Source organism: Ambystoma mexicanum, chromosome 12 (assembly GCF_040938575.1).
Source record: "Ambystoma mexicanum isolate Mex_15411 chromosome 12, UKY_AmexF1_1, whole genome shotgun sequence".
Taxonomy (NCBI): domain Eukaryota; kingdom Metazoa; phylum Chordata; class Amphibia; order Caudata; family Ambystomatidae; genus Ambystoma; species Ambystoma mexicanum.
The window spans coordinates 88,915,465-88,929,950 of record NC_090936.1 but is presented as its reverse complement, the minus strand read 5'-3'; the positions used below and the strand labels follow the sequence as shown (position 1 = coordinate 88,929,950).

The following is a 14,486-nucleotide window of genomic DNA, read 5'->3' as shown; positions in this document are numbered from 1 at the left end:
CTATAAAAACTAACATTAAATGAAACTAAACCAAAGGCTGAAGTCAAGCACAGAGTTCCCACAGGTGGACAATAACATGATTTTCAGAGGCAAGCGCTACTTACTCTCCCTTGCCCCACATTTTGGAGGTCTGAGGTACTCCAAAAAGGGTGAAGAGAAACTCCAAATGTGCAAGAGCCCGTGAGAAATAGAAAACTGCGTGCCAAAGGTACACACCTTGTTACACAGCTGTAAAGAAAAGTCTGAAGTGTCCCATCCAGAAATCAGTTTGGCCATCTTCACAGAAGTTGCCCCATGCTAAACAGGCAAATGGCATCGCTGCTGGGTTTATCATGTGTCTTGGATGACATTGAACTGCATGCTCAGCACTGCCAGGAGAACAACAACACAATGCATAACCGCTGTGTTCAGAAGTAGCCTTTACATAAAGTAGTTAAGACTATGGATTTTAAATACAAGGTAGGCCTTTAACTATGAAACCGTACCTCAAACGACAGCAGTAAATCTGTATCTATAACCCAGAAGTCTCAAAATATTCCTATGTATTGCACAGTCTAACCAACTCTGAGGAGTTAACACACATTTGAAATTACCACAAACGTAAGCCGGCAAACGCCATCGGTTAACCCAGTGGTCTTCAAACTTTTTTGGCATGGGCCCCCCTGAGCAAAATGTGGGCAGTCTAGGACCCCCCCCCAAAATGCCAAATGAACAATAAGTCCAAATGGCTATGAACCATAGCGTGCTGTTGCCGCACCCTGCTCCTAGTATAATCCCTGGGCTCCCCCACCTTCTCCCATCACAGTCTCTTGACTCCCTCATCCCACCCCGAGCCCGGACTCTCCCCATCCTCAGGGGCGGCACCGGGCATGGGCTTGGGAGGGCTAAGGGCCCCCCCCCCCACTTTGACGCAGCAGGCATCCCTCTGCTGTTACACCTAGCATGGGCTCAGACCACTACAACCCGTCACATTTCTCACCTCGGAGAGTGGTGTATTTACTTAAGCAAATGCACCACTCTCTGAGGTGAGAAAACTGGCATTGAAGTGAAGGTAGAGGCCGAGGACAAACGCCTGCCAGGGGAGATCAGTAGTCACCCCCCTAACCCCCATGTTGCAGCTAAAGGCTTAACTGCTGGCTCAGATTTTACATGGCCCATGCTTTCAATATTTACAATTAACAAAAAGTGTATTTGGGTGCATGCTGGGATTGTATGTATGTATGTATGTATGCATGCATGTATGCGTGCATGCATGCATGCATGCATGCGAGGGAGTGTGCAAGTGGGTGTATGTTTGCATGCCAGGAGGTGTCTGCAAGTGCACACCTGTGAATGAATGCAGTGTGAATGGTGTACATGGGTGTGACTGCGCGTGTTAATGAGTGCACAGTCTAAATGTTATGGGTGCTATGTGAATGACAGATCAGCGGTGTTGGTGTAGGTGCGAGACTGGAGGGTGAATGTTTCTGAATGAGTCTATATCTCTGTGTATGCAAACTGGGGCCTGGGGACGGGCAATAGAGCATGTACATTCTTTGACGAGAGCATGGCATGTTTTACTGCCATTTTTGGGTAAAGGAAAGCCAACTTGGGTGTTTTTATGTGATGGTGGAGGTGGGGGAATACTAAGTGGGGCTGGCTGGGTCTTATTGTGGCACGCAATGTTGTACTCGCTTTAAGGGCAAAGCCAACATGAGTGTTCTTCCATGGGGAGGGCCCGTTTCCTCATTTTGACATGGCTTTTTATTTTATTGGCGTGAAAGTCAAAGGCAATGTTAGGTAAGATTTCCACAGAGCTGGTAAATCTTCCTTTCCTGGTTCAACCCCAGAACATTTTGCTTTTCTAGTGGGATATTTTTCATAAATACCTCAGTGAGTGGGAACCTTTTTCCACACTCACGTAATCTTTAACTCTTTTTATGGGTGTCATTTTGAAGACTCTCCATAGTGTCTTTTTAAAGTTATCATGTTTAACAGTTTATTAGCAATAAGTGCCTGTTGTTGCTGGGTTGCCCTAGGGGCTCGCCATTTAACTTTCTTGTGCTAACCTTGAGTGAACTACAGTTCACAAAAAGGTAGAAAGGATCTTTGGATCCCCTTTATATTTTATTCGGTGAAACCAGCACACCCCACCTTATGTGGAGTGCTGGGGAGATACAATGTATCCCCTTTCACACTAAAACTGACAAGCTTACTTTTAATGGCTGGTGGCAGTGATACCTTTTACTAATTTGGGGCACCTTTACCGCAGGCTGTTATCACAGCTGCAGTAAAGGCACCTAAGGGTGCTCATTTTACCAAAATGGCCCCTGTCTTCTTTTTCTGCCATTTTAGTGTTTCTTGTCATTTCTTGTTCCTTCCCCTGACATCCAGGGCGGGAAATACCTTTGTGTGAGTTTTGTCTTTGGCGGGAGTACCCCTGGACACCCCGCCCAGGCTCCAGTCAGTCTGTAAGCACAGGAAGTGGGGGAGGAGTCCAAAACCTGCCCAACCTTTGTTTTACGCCTTGCTTCAACTGGGACGAATCCCAGTGGGTGGCTGGCTGTGGTTGTAGGTCATTTGGTCGAAAACCAAATGATCGAATGCTATTTGATCGAGAGTCAAATGGTCGAAAAAATGGTCGATTTTTTTTTATGGGGGGGGGGGTTCCCCCAACCCCTCTTTTTCTATATTAATTTTTTTTACCAAACAAAACTAAAAAAAATATATAAATAAATACATAAAAAAATTCGACCATTTTTTTTCCGACCATTTGACTTTCGATCAAATGGTCATTCGATCTTTTATTTTCGACCATTTGACCGGACACCGCTGGCTGTCCTGATTGGACAACTAGATGCCCCTTTCTTGTAAAATGCTGGGAGAGAATGCAGAGGTTGTGCTCTAGTTCCTGATAAATACTGGAAACCTTGAAGCTGAAGTCATGTCGACCACTGGAACAGAAAACCGAAGAGGATGACGAAGGAAAAGCGGCGGAGATGATTTCCAGCCACTGGAGAGCCTGCTGTGTAATCGGAGCCTGCTGCAGCCCTTCTTTCCAATCGACCTGGGGTCTCTGAAAACGACCCAAACCCAGAGCCTGGTGAGACCCACTAGACTCAAGACCACCTGCATTTTGAGCCATCCCACGGTTTGCTGCGACTTTGCAATACCCCAATACCCTGGGACCTCCAGCCACTGTGCGGTGCACAGTCTTTTCTGAATTCCGAATCTTGCTGAAACTTCGTGGGCATCTTGGTGTATCTCCAGAAACACGAATCAAGTCCAAGATTGCTGGACCTTTTAAACAACTAGAATTCAACCACGATTTTCTGTCTTCTTCTGTGCTCCTTTAAAAGACGCCAAATCCGCAGAACCGCATTCAGCCGCGAGGGAAATCTTGCCTAGAGCCTTCATCATCGATCCTGCTTCAAAGTCCCCTCTGACGTCTAGTGTTCAGTCTCCAGGACAAGGAATCCACTGACCGGGTATTTGGCTGCAGTCCCTGAAGTTCTCCTACTGCAATCTCTTCTTCATTGCTGAGGTACTGTGTTGGCTTGGGTATATACTTACCTTAAGCCTTTTAGGATTTCTGTGTAGTCCTGGAGTGTTTTCTCTTATTGGGAGGTCCCTCATCCAGTGCACCCAGTCCCACTACTAGAATCCTGCTGGGGTGTCTTCTGTGAAGCCCCTGGACCCTCTTCTAACCCTAGAAGTAAAATACTCACCTGTTTGCCCAGTTTTCCTAAGGAACTCTGACTTTTGCTACTAAATAACTTATTCTAACACTGCCTGTTGGTCACACGTCCTAGTGACCACCCTTCTGCCACTGAGAACACTCATGCTTCAAGAATAAAGGAAAGACTTTGAAGGGATTGGGACTTCTGCCTAGAAAAGAAATCAAGCGTTTTACTTACTTGTAAAGAGTTTGTTGCTAACTGTAATTCTAAGAGTGAACAGTTACAAAAGTTCTTACTGATCCTGAATGTGTGATGCACTATTCTTAAGAGTATGGTTAACATTGTTTCTTCCTTGGCCACTGTTTTGCCAGTCTAATAGAAAGTAGATGTGAAGGTATTTTACTCTGCTGTGATTAGGTTGTGCCTCTTTACAAAAGTAATGTGTTGGTTTCACCAGATTATTCCTTTTGGGTAATTGTACGAGTGTCCTCCAACTGGGTCTTGCTTCCCCAGACTTGCTGCTAGCCTGTCCTTAATAAGTCTACATTAGGTTGTTGCCTACCTAGAATAAATATTCAGTAAAGTGTGACATTGGGTTTTACTTTCACCTTAATTGTGAAGTTAAAGTATGTGGGTTTTACTTACCTTGCGTTAGCTGTGTGGCATCCCAAATAAGTTGCCAGAATTATTGCGTACCTCAATCTGGGGTTCCCCGATTCCAAAAGCATCTGTAATTGTATATTACATCCTAAGGTTTTACTCACCTGGTATAACTGTGTGTGATGACAAAAGTAGTTATAGGTTTTTATTGCACCTAGGATAAGTGTTTCACTATTCAACAAAAGTATATTGTCCAGTTGACTGTTTATGTGATTTGTTCCAAGAGTCACTGTACAACTGGAAGGGCCTACTGCCCTTGTATTACCGAATGTAATCTGAAAGTAACCATTGGTCTTTTACTCCCAAATAATAGGTGTGACCTATACGAAATGTGTATAACAAGGTTTTCACTTCCCTAGAACTACTGTTAGGTGTTCCAAATAAGGTTTATACTTGGGTCTGTGGATTTCAAGTATAGTGTTTTGTTTTTATACTGCGATTTCTTATAATGTTTTAGTACTTACTTACCCCTAGATTTATCTGGGCCTACCTGTATTTAAATAAATCCTTTATTTTTACAATACATAGTGTTTCAGTGTTTATTTGAATCATTTGTATTACAATTTCACTTGTACTGTGTCTACTGCCCTCTCTCCCTCCTAGGATAAGCCTGGCTGCTCTGCCTACGCTGCCATGTACTCAGGTGGTACAGTCTTATACTAAGAGTGGAGTCTTGTACTGCCTCAGTTGAATGGTTTTGAAGAAGTTTGTAGCACTTCAGAAAAACGGACCCAACAGGCAACATAGATATTCGTACATGGAGGAATATAACATGAGGAGTGCAACGTAAGTGTTTTTTTATGGGGGATTTGTGTAATGATATGTCATTTATATAGAGCTTTCGCCAACGCGCTGTACAGAGAACATATTTATATAACATGCATCACCCAACCAAAGTTGGCACTCATTTAATGAGCTTTATTTATTTATTGCATATATTGACAGCGCCCAAACCCGCCAGTATCACGGCGCTGGCACAACTTAGTGAGCAGAGAAAACACAGTACAGTACAGAGTAAGAGAGGCAACAAGGTGCAAAAGAAACATCATAGTACAAGGTCCGTAGAGGAGGGCAGAGGGCAGAGATCAGGGAGGTCACTTTGAAGTATGGAAGGCTGAATTTTCAACCTGCGAATCACACTCAGATTACCACAACATGCTAGCCAGCAAAAGCATGTTTTCTTACTGTGACTTTGCAGTTTATTACTGGTGTTCAGGCCAAAGGCAACATAAGTATTCTTACATTGGAGTGGGGGCATTCGTGCAGCTTGCAAGGCAACGCTTTTTTTTTACCTTGGCATGACATTTTGTTTTTACTAACGTTAAGGAGCAAATACAACATGAGAGTTCTTATATGGGACGTGGCGGATTTGTGTAGCCAGCAAGGATATGTTTTCTTACTGTGGAATGGCTTTCTTACACTGGCATTAAGGCAAAGCCAACATGAGTAAGTTCTTACATGGGGATACTGGCATGCATTGGCAGAACAGGCATAAATATTTTTTGTTATAGTATCCTTACTGGCATTATGGACAAAGCAAACATGAATATTTTCCTTTGTGGGAATAGTGGCATATATAGGTGCACCAGAATGGACATGTGAGCACAATCAACATGAAAATGCAGGGTCCTGGCATATCGTGGGCAAAGGCATTATGAAAATGTGTTTGAAAATGCTCCTGTGCATTGTTGGTGGCTTTGCATCTAACATACTTTTGATGTCTTACCCTACAAAACAGATTGTAAACTGTGTGGCTTTTTACCTAATTTATCATAGAAAGTGTATTGTAAATTGCACTATTTTAACCCATTATTTGCAAACCTTTCTCAATGGGACACCCCTCCCCCACCCCTTGATTGGTGCACCCTCCCTCACTACTCTGTCACTCCTGTGCATTTTGCTGGGGGCAGAACAAGCGCCCTTCCTTCTGCGGGCTCTTCTTAGTGTGGGCCCTACTACGTGAGCTCCAGGCCCCACTTGTTACAGAATCCTGGCTGTGCCTCTGGTGAGTTGGAGTGAAAGATGCATCTAATGGGCCAGAGCAAGGCGTTATATCTACTCATCCTCTTGGGCTTGGGGAGGGTGCAGTGGGACGGGGGGAAATCAGTAGCGCAATAGGTTTTATGTCCCGTCTCACTAACAGTTTTCAAAACTGCCATCCAGCCCCCCCCCCAAATAATATTGATGCTGGCTCCGCCCCTGCCCATCCTACTCCCACCACTATCCCTTGTCCCCCCCCCCGCCCATCCTGCTCCCACCACAGTCCCTGGGCTCCCCCACCATGCTCCCAAAACAGTCCTAGGGCCAGCGGAAGCTGGTGAATTTTTTTTAGGTGAAGGGGAATATTTTCCTCAGATACGCCATAGCGATCGAGAGTAGTGAGGGAGTCCGAACCAATCAAGGGGTTTTGGGAGATGGGGGTGGGTGGGGGTTCTTATATTTTAAAATAATGGGTTAAAATGCTGCATTTTAGGGCAGACTATTGTTTAATTAACCCCGTTTACCACTCTTACTCTCGCATCCCTAAACTGCACAGCTTATTAACAAGTCTTTCTAGAACAAGGGTCATCATGTGAAGCAGTAGAAGGAAAGAAGAAGCAACATGTGTACACATCTCTTTATAGGTGACAGGGTGGACGCTTCCTTATTTAGGCTCACTTGTTTTGGACCTGCAATGACGGGCACTTTTTCAGTATCTGCACACTCACCTTTGGACTTTCAAGCACCTAGCATTCTAATTTTGCAAAGAAATCTCTTTTGGAAAAATTACAGTTGCACCTATTTGTGATCAACAGTGCTCCCTGATTTCCAATGGGAAAAGCCCCACTGTACCTATTGTGCCCATATGACACCTAGAGAGCAAGTGCCCTGTGCTTTGAAAAGAACACATGCACCATATGGCTCCTTACAAATCCCCTATATATAAAACAACATTCTAAAGTGGCTGCTGGCGACATCAAAGTACTAAGATTTAAAACTGCTGAAGAGTACAAATAATGGGAAGTTGAAGCATAATGCTCGCCTCTGTGTCTTTAAATGAATCAAGACTCCCTGCGCAGTAAGCCTGGGTGATCTTCATTCTCCATCAGAGACTGAAGCAAAAAGAGTCTAGAGAGGTGGTCTTCAAACTGTGGGGTTGGCTCCTCCAGGGGGGGGTCCCGAAGGATGGCGGTGTGGGGTTAAGCTCTTAAAAGCAGGTTTCCGGTGACTGTTTCAATAGAGTATATAATTATATATGGCTTGTGGAGTGCCTGAAACAATATTTCTACTCAAGGGGAAGATCAGCATAATACAAGTTTGAAGACTTCGGGTTTACAGCAACATGAACTCAAGCCCACATGATGAGGTTTGCTTTGACTTGGATTTTGAGTGTTAACATCTGCTCACCATAATCAAAGTGATCGCCCCAAGCGGTTGACTCATAACTTGACTGCAAGTTTCTGGCTACACCTCACCTGCATCAATACAAGCCTTAAAGCACCTTACCTTTATCTGTTCCTGATTTCTCACGTTCATGCCCAAGTTGTTAAGTGCATTCAAAGCCTGGACTTTAACTTCAGGGGAGGGATCGGAGAGCAGCTTCCCAATGATGAAAATGCCACCGAAATTCCGAATCAGTTCCTAAAGGACATACATGTACAGAGATATGTTTGTTTTATTCACTTATAATGCGCAGTAACCCGAAGGTAACCGGGGCGCAACAGTACAGAATATGCAAGGCTTGAAGTTACATGGTTACAGATTATAAACAAAATGGAATATATACAAATGATACATCAAAAAACTAGACAAAAGGGAACATGTACAGATGGGCAACAGGACGGGGCATATGTACAGCCAAGGTGGTATGGGGAATCTTGTATAAGCTAGTAAGAAACTAGTTGTCGGAAGCCTTCAGCAGATTGATATAGTTGGATCTGAATTTGAGATAAGGCTGCTCCTCTCATAGAGGATGTGGCAATGAGTTCCATAATTGGGCCACTCGGACCAGGAAGCTGGCGCCCCCGGCCTTGGTCATCCTAAATCTTGGTATGATCAGGCTATTGACATTGGTAATTCTTGACCGTCGGGTGGAGCTTCTCTTTAGGAATCTATCCGTAAGATAGCTGAGTGCTGCATTATTCAAAGCTTTGCGAGTAAGGGATGAAACTTTTAAGTAGGTTTTGTTTTGTGTAAACAGCCAGTTATTTTGTCGCCTTATCTTAGATATGTGAGATCTTTTAGGCACGCCGAGAGCTGCTCTCAAGGCATTATTTTGTAGGATTTGAATTCTGTGGGTAATAGATTCTTTAGCACCGATGTATAGGGCATTACAATTGTCGAGCCAGGACAGAATAAGGGCTCTAGCTAAGATAAAGCAGTTGTCATCTGAGATAAAGTGTTTACCTGCTCTGATGACCTTACATGTGTAAGCTGTAGTTGATGCCAGGGATTTCACCCGTTTAGCGAAGGAGAGGGTGGAGTCCAGGTAAAAGCCAAGTGTCTTCACCTCCTTAGCCACCTTAATGATATGGCCATCATTCTCAAAGGAGGTGTACATTTGGCCTCGTTCTTTAAGATTAAAGTGAATACCCAGGATGATTGGCTCCGTTTTATCATCATTCAGGCATAAACCGTGGGTAGCCATTCATGCCTGAATGATGAGATACACCCTATTTACCAAGGCCAAATCCTTATTGTAGTCCCCAGAAAGCGGGAGGAGAGTCTGGGTATCATCTGCATAATTAGTGTAGGTGATACCAAGAAGGTCCAGATCATCAAAAAGGGGCTTAGTAAATATGTTGTATATGGTAGGGGAGACACAAGAACCCTAGGGAACTCCGCACTGTATGGGGATCGGGTCTGCTGCTGCCGAAGGGGAGAACATCCTCATAGTCCTATCGCTAAGGAAGGACTCAATACAGGTGATAGCCTCTCTGGAAAAACGTGCAGCTGAGTCTAAGTGGCTGCAAAGGACCTTGTGGTCGACGAGGTCGAATGCGGCCGAGAGGTCAAATAGTAGGAGAAGGGCTGTTTTACCCTTGTCTCATAACTCATCTATTTGTGCCTTCAAATTGATGAGGGCAGTCTCAGTGCCGTGTTGGGGTCGGAATCCTGATTGACGTGTGCCTTAGAGCTTATGTTGTTCCAGGAATTTTTTTATTTGGTTGTAGGCAATCTTGTCAAGGATTGTTAGCAAAAATGGGACTGTCGTGATGGGACGGTAGTTTGTAGGTATGAGTGGGTCTAGGGTTTGCTTTTTAAGCAGAGGCAGTACCCAAGATTGTTTCAGGTTGGTAGGCACCGTGCTCGATGCAAGTGAAGCATTGATAAGTTTAGATACAAATGGGGAGAGATTTCTGGCAGCATCTTTTATGAGCTGGGCAGGGCAAAGGTCACCTTGGCAATTGGATGGCTTGAGAGAGAGGATGACTTTCTCTACCTCAAGGATGAAGGTTTTTGTGAACATGAATTGAACAACTGAGTCATGTACCTTTGAGGCGGGGTCTGTATTCATATTGTTAGCCTGGGATGGTAGATTGAGTGAGGCTTTTTTCTTAGCTCTTTTGTTTTGGAGCATAGTTACTTAATTTGATAATGCTTGTTGTATATCTGAGCCCCCATGTTTTATCTTTGGAACATGTATCCGGAATGGGGATAGGTGACTAATTCCTTGAGGATAGTAAACAGTCCCCTCATGCTCGAATTAGCGTTGGGTATATGCTTATTATACGAGTTGCGTTTGGCCAGGTGGATTTCCTTTTTGTAGAGGGAAGAGATTTCCATTAGTTAATTTTTGTGATCTTCTGAGGGGATTAGCCTCCATGAGGTTTCACAACTCCTCTTAAATTGTCGTAAATCCATTAATTCGGGGGTGAACCATTTATTTAGATGGGATTTGGGTTTACTCGGTCTGAGTTTTAGAGGAGCAATGTTGTCGAGTGTAGTTAACATAATTTTTTTGTACTTGTCAACGAGCGTTCCCGGGTCCAGGTGATCAGCTAATTGGTTAAGAGTAGATAGAATGGCAGGAATCACTTTATCTATTGTGATACTCTTTTTATTCCTGGTTAGACATGGTGGGGCCATGGTAGGAGCTAGAGGAAGTGGTCTAGAGGTGGAGAGCTCAAAGGACAAGAGGAAATGGTCTGTCCACAGTTGAGGAGAGATGGATGTGATGTTGGCAGTGCAGCTGTAATCTGCCAGCCAATCAAGAATTCTCCCTTTAATATGGGTGGGTTCAGTAATTTTTTGCGTTATGCCCAATTCAGCGAGGGTATTGCCAATGGTGGTGGCGTGTTTGTCTAGAGGGTCATTGTATCCCAGATTAAAGTCCCCTAGGACGAGTAATTGTTTAGAGATTTTAAGATGATTGGAGAGTAAGTTGTTATTATCTTCCTCAAATGTTTCAATGGGGCCAGGTGGTCTGTACATAAGGTGGATAGTCAATGTCTGGGAGTAAAGTAGTGGAAGTTTGATAGTGAGCATTCCACATGAGTCAGTAACTAGGGTAGGTGTCGTTCTCATACCTAGGCTGATTTTAGCGATGAAGGCAATGCCGCCGCCTCGCATCTTATTTCTGTCCTATCTCAATATGGTATAACCATTCGGGATTGCTAATCAGAGTAGGGGTCCTGCTGCGTCGTGCAGCCAGGACTCTGATAGCGAGAAAGTCCAAATTATCGGCCAATATCAGGTCACAGATATCCGTGGAATGCGCAGTCAGGGATCTGGCATTTATTAGTGCTTCTTCAAGAGAAGAGGCTACTACCACGGAACGAGTAGGTTTTGTTTTAGTGGTAATGGTTTGAGGCCTCAGGATATTAAGGTGGGTGATATTTACCTTCTGGTTATTGGATCTTTTGTTGACAGAGGGTAAGGATCTGGTAAGAGGCTCGTAGAGTCTTGTAAGTCTCCATCAGAGTCTAGAGTTTCTTTAGGGTAGACTGTATGGGTTACTTTAAGGCAAGCTTCAAGGGCCTGGATCAAGAGGATCCATAGTAGTGGGGGTAAATAGAAGTATATTGGCTGAATTGTGTAGAATTCTCTTATTGGTTGTTGGATGGCTAATATGTATTCAGTTCAGTCAAGCCCATGCTAGCTAGCTGCTGACCAATTCTCACTAGACGTTCTGACCACACTCCTTAATTTAGCCGACTCTCACATGGGAAAAGTAAAGGAGGAGAGACACAGCAAGAGGTAAAACAAGAGTTTTATTTTCAAATAAACCAACTTTGTTGATACAGATAACAAACCATGCATTCCTTAGATTAGGGAAGGAGAGTCAATTGGTAGGATAGGATCAAAGTGGACAGAAGGATGAGCGAGTGTCTGCCCTTTCCTTCACTCTCCCATCACTTCGTTGAGGTACCGTTTTTCTTGCCAGCGGCCTCCTTCAGCCTAGGTCCACTGGCTTTCCGGTTGGGTTGGTAAATGACTGCAGGTTTTGAGATAAGGCAACAGTGTCCAGATGGAGGAGTGTCTCAATGTGTGTGAAAGGGGATCAGAGTCCTTAGTCTCAAAGTCCTGTCCTTTCTCTGGTTTACACGCATATGGGGTATCTGCACCCATCCAATGCACCTGTATCAGAAGACCTTGGGGCATGCCACCTCTTTTATAGAGCCAAACCCCTGCAGGGTTTTCCCCCTCTTGTCTAAGGGTTTCTACAGATTCTTTTGCATTTTCCCCCTATTGCCTTATGGGTAGGCTTTTCTTCCACTGACCACCACAACCACCAACCTGGGCTTGAGCTCATTATCAGCAGTAGGTATACTCTTCACGTTCGAAGCTCCCCTGTCCCTCCAGTGACTTTGCGGCAACAACCACATTCCTGGGCAGCACCTCCTACAGGTTCGCCTCTCACTCCATCATATCTTCTGGCCCCTGTCAGCTTCGAGGGTAAGGTTTCCAGCAGGCTCTTCTCTCCTGCAATAGTCACTTTCTTATAGTATGGCCCAAATTGTTTAGCCAGCTCTGGGTCCTCTGCTCTTCCAATGTGCAGCCTTCTTGGATTTACCACAGCCTGGTCCACTCATCCCTCCTTGGTTCCTCTCACTGCTCGCATGCCGACAAGCTTTAATTCGGTCCAAACTTATGCAGTGGCAGTCTCTGCCTCATTTTACAGTTTGACTGGAGCACTAATTGTTATGAGGGTCCGTATTGGTGGGTCTGTCCTACCACTAACTCCAGCTTATCTGATTGGTAAAGGTGTAACAGTGTCTGTATAATGTCCATTGTTCTCACTTAGGCTCCAGTGACCTGGCACTTCCGATAATCTTATTCCGCTCTAGCTGCAGAACCCATAGCCAGAGGGTTCAAGAAGGTTGTCCGCCAACTTGGCACCAAGCACCAGTGTTATGGAGGCCATGGGATTCCTCATTCCTGCTGCACAAGCTGCAAGTTTGTGCTCAGGCCATCTTTGTACATACTCATGCTTTGCAGATGTGGTGTTTGCACCCATCTACCCTACTCTGACTTGTATTTCAAGTAGGCCTCAGGAATCTACTTACGGGCTTGTGTGCTTGAAGTGCGCCCGTGACAGAGTCCCGCTCCCAAAGTGGAGGATTTCGCCCAGGCCTCTAAATCTCCCAGTTCTGCTGTATTAATATGAAAGCCTCTCTGGGGCTGATTTTCTCAGTGCATTTCCTCTTACACTGTTCCCCCCCCAATAAATGCACAACTGAATCCACTCATGTCTCACAAGACACTTTTCCCAGGAAGGAGCAATAGGAGGCTTCCTGTCAAGCAATGGTTGCAAGCAACATAACTAACTTTTTGAGACATGATTGAGGGTGCTCCGAGGGAACCTCCATTTGCCAACTACAGGGTTTGCATCAGAGCCTGGCTGCTTCCCCTGACCCGCAACGGCATCCAGAACCGCTTTGTGCTTTCCCCAAAGATGAGACCATCACATTACAAAGAAACTAGTTTGATGAAACGTAATACTGAACTTCATCAAAAATAGCCATACATTTTTCAACTTCATAGTGATTTTGTAATGCACCAGGCATGCATGGTTGCTCCCAGAAATGGCTGTGTAGCCCATATAGTAACAGGATTGCATTTCACCAATACCTGCAATTTGGATTGCCAAGCAGCTGTTGCAACACAGAATTATGCAAGTGTGATCCAGGAGGTGCGGGAACAGGACGTTGGAACAAAATACTTTTCTGCATTAGGTTCACATTGTAGATGAAATATACAGATTTGGTATTAGCTATCCCCAATGTATCTTCCTTTGCGTCCATCTCATTGGTTTATAAAGTCTAATGGGTAATCCTGCCCACCTTCAACCTCGGTCCAAAATGCAGAGGCATTAAATGGCCCAGTTGCCATACTGTGGTCAGGCAGGAGTCCCAACTCCTCTTCGGTGTTCCTAGGGTACTCCAACATGGCTACACAGCCCTGGCAGCACAACGTCTACTAGTGCACTGTTCCTCTACAAATCATAAGATCCAAAATGGTGAGTCGAGAAGAGTTATCTGTGAAGAGTGTGTCAGGTCTTCATCAATGAAGCCTTGGTCTCTGTGGAGATGCTGGCAGCTTCCTTGTGCATGGGGCAAAAGATCAGAACGCTTCTCCACATCCCCAGGCAAGATGGCACCCATGACACCACGCAGCTATGATGGCAGAGGTTGCTGTGACGCTGCCACGCCACATCGTACGCAACCTGTAACAGAACAGGTGCCAAAGAAGCTGCCTCACATCACAACCCTCTGGTCAATCATGCTGTGCTGTCACTTTGGTTTCCTCATCCTCTTCCGTTTGTGTTGCTTCATCCCTCTTGTCTCTTCATGTTCCTTCTAACTCTTCCACGTTGTCTAGTCCATCCCTGCTCCTCTCCCGGGATTCAAGTCTATCCCCGACATCCATCGCAAGCCGAGTTCCACTAAGAGTTTTATTCCCCAGAGGATGCCCTTTGGTGACCACTCTAGGGTACATTAATCTTCCTTTCTACCATTTACAGGATTTCCCTGCAACTCTGGAGCAGCTTCCACATTCCACCATGGGCTTTACAAGCAGGTATGCGACTGAGTCTTTGCATTGCAATAACATGGTCATAGGGACCGGTGGAGTAACAAACTTGGCTCAAAGCTCTAGATTTGCTCTATTGCGGGACACCCACTTGTTACAATGGATTTCTAAACTCTGGCCTGGTGGACAGATGTTTAGGAGGCCACACTTGTT

At 44.9% G+C, this 14,486-nt stretch overlaps 1 protein-coding gene across 1 annotated transcript in view; it reads right to left on the bottom strand.

The window, feature by feature from the left end:
- Nucleotides 1-14,486, bottom strand: part of ARMC10 (armadillo repeat containing 10) — a 224,538-nt gene that overhangs the window by 168,210 nt on the left and 41,842 nt on the right. The window contains exon 3 of the mRNA XM_069628061.1: nt 7,806-7,940. Coding sequence (XP_069484162.1) covers nt 7,806-7,940 — 135 coding nt within the window. The remainder of the gene's footprint in view (nt 1-7,805; nt 7,941-14,486) is intronic.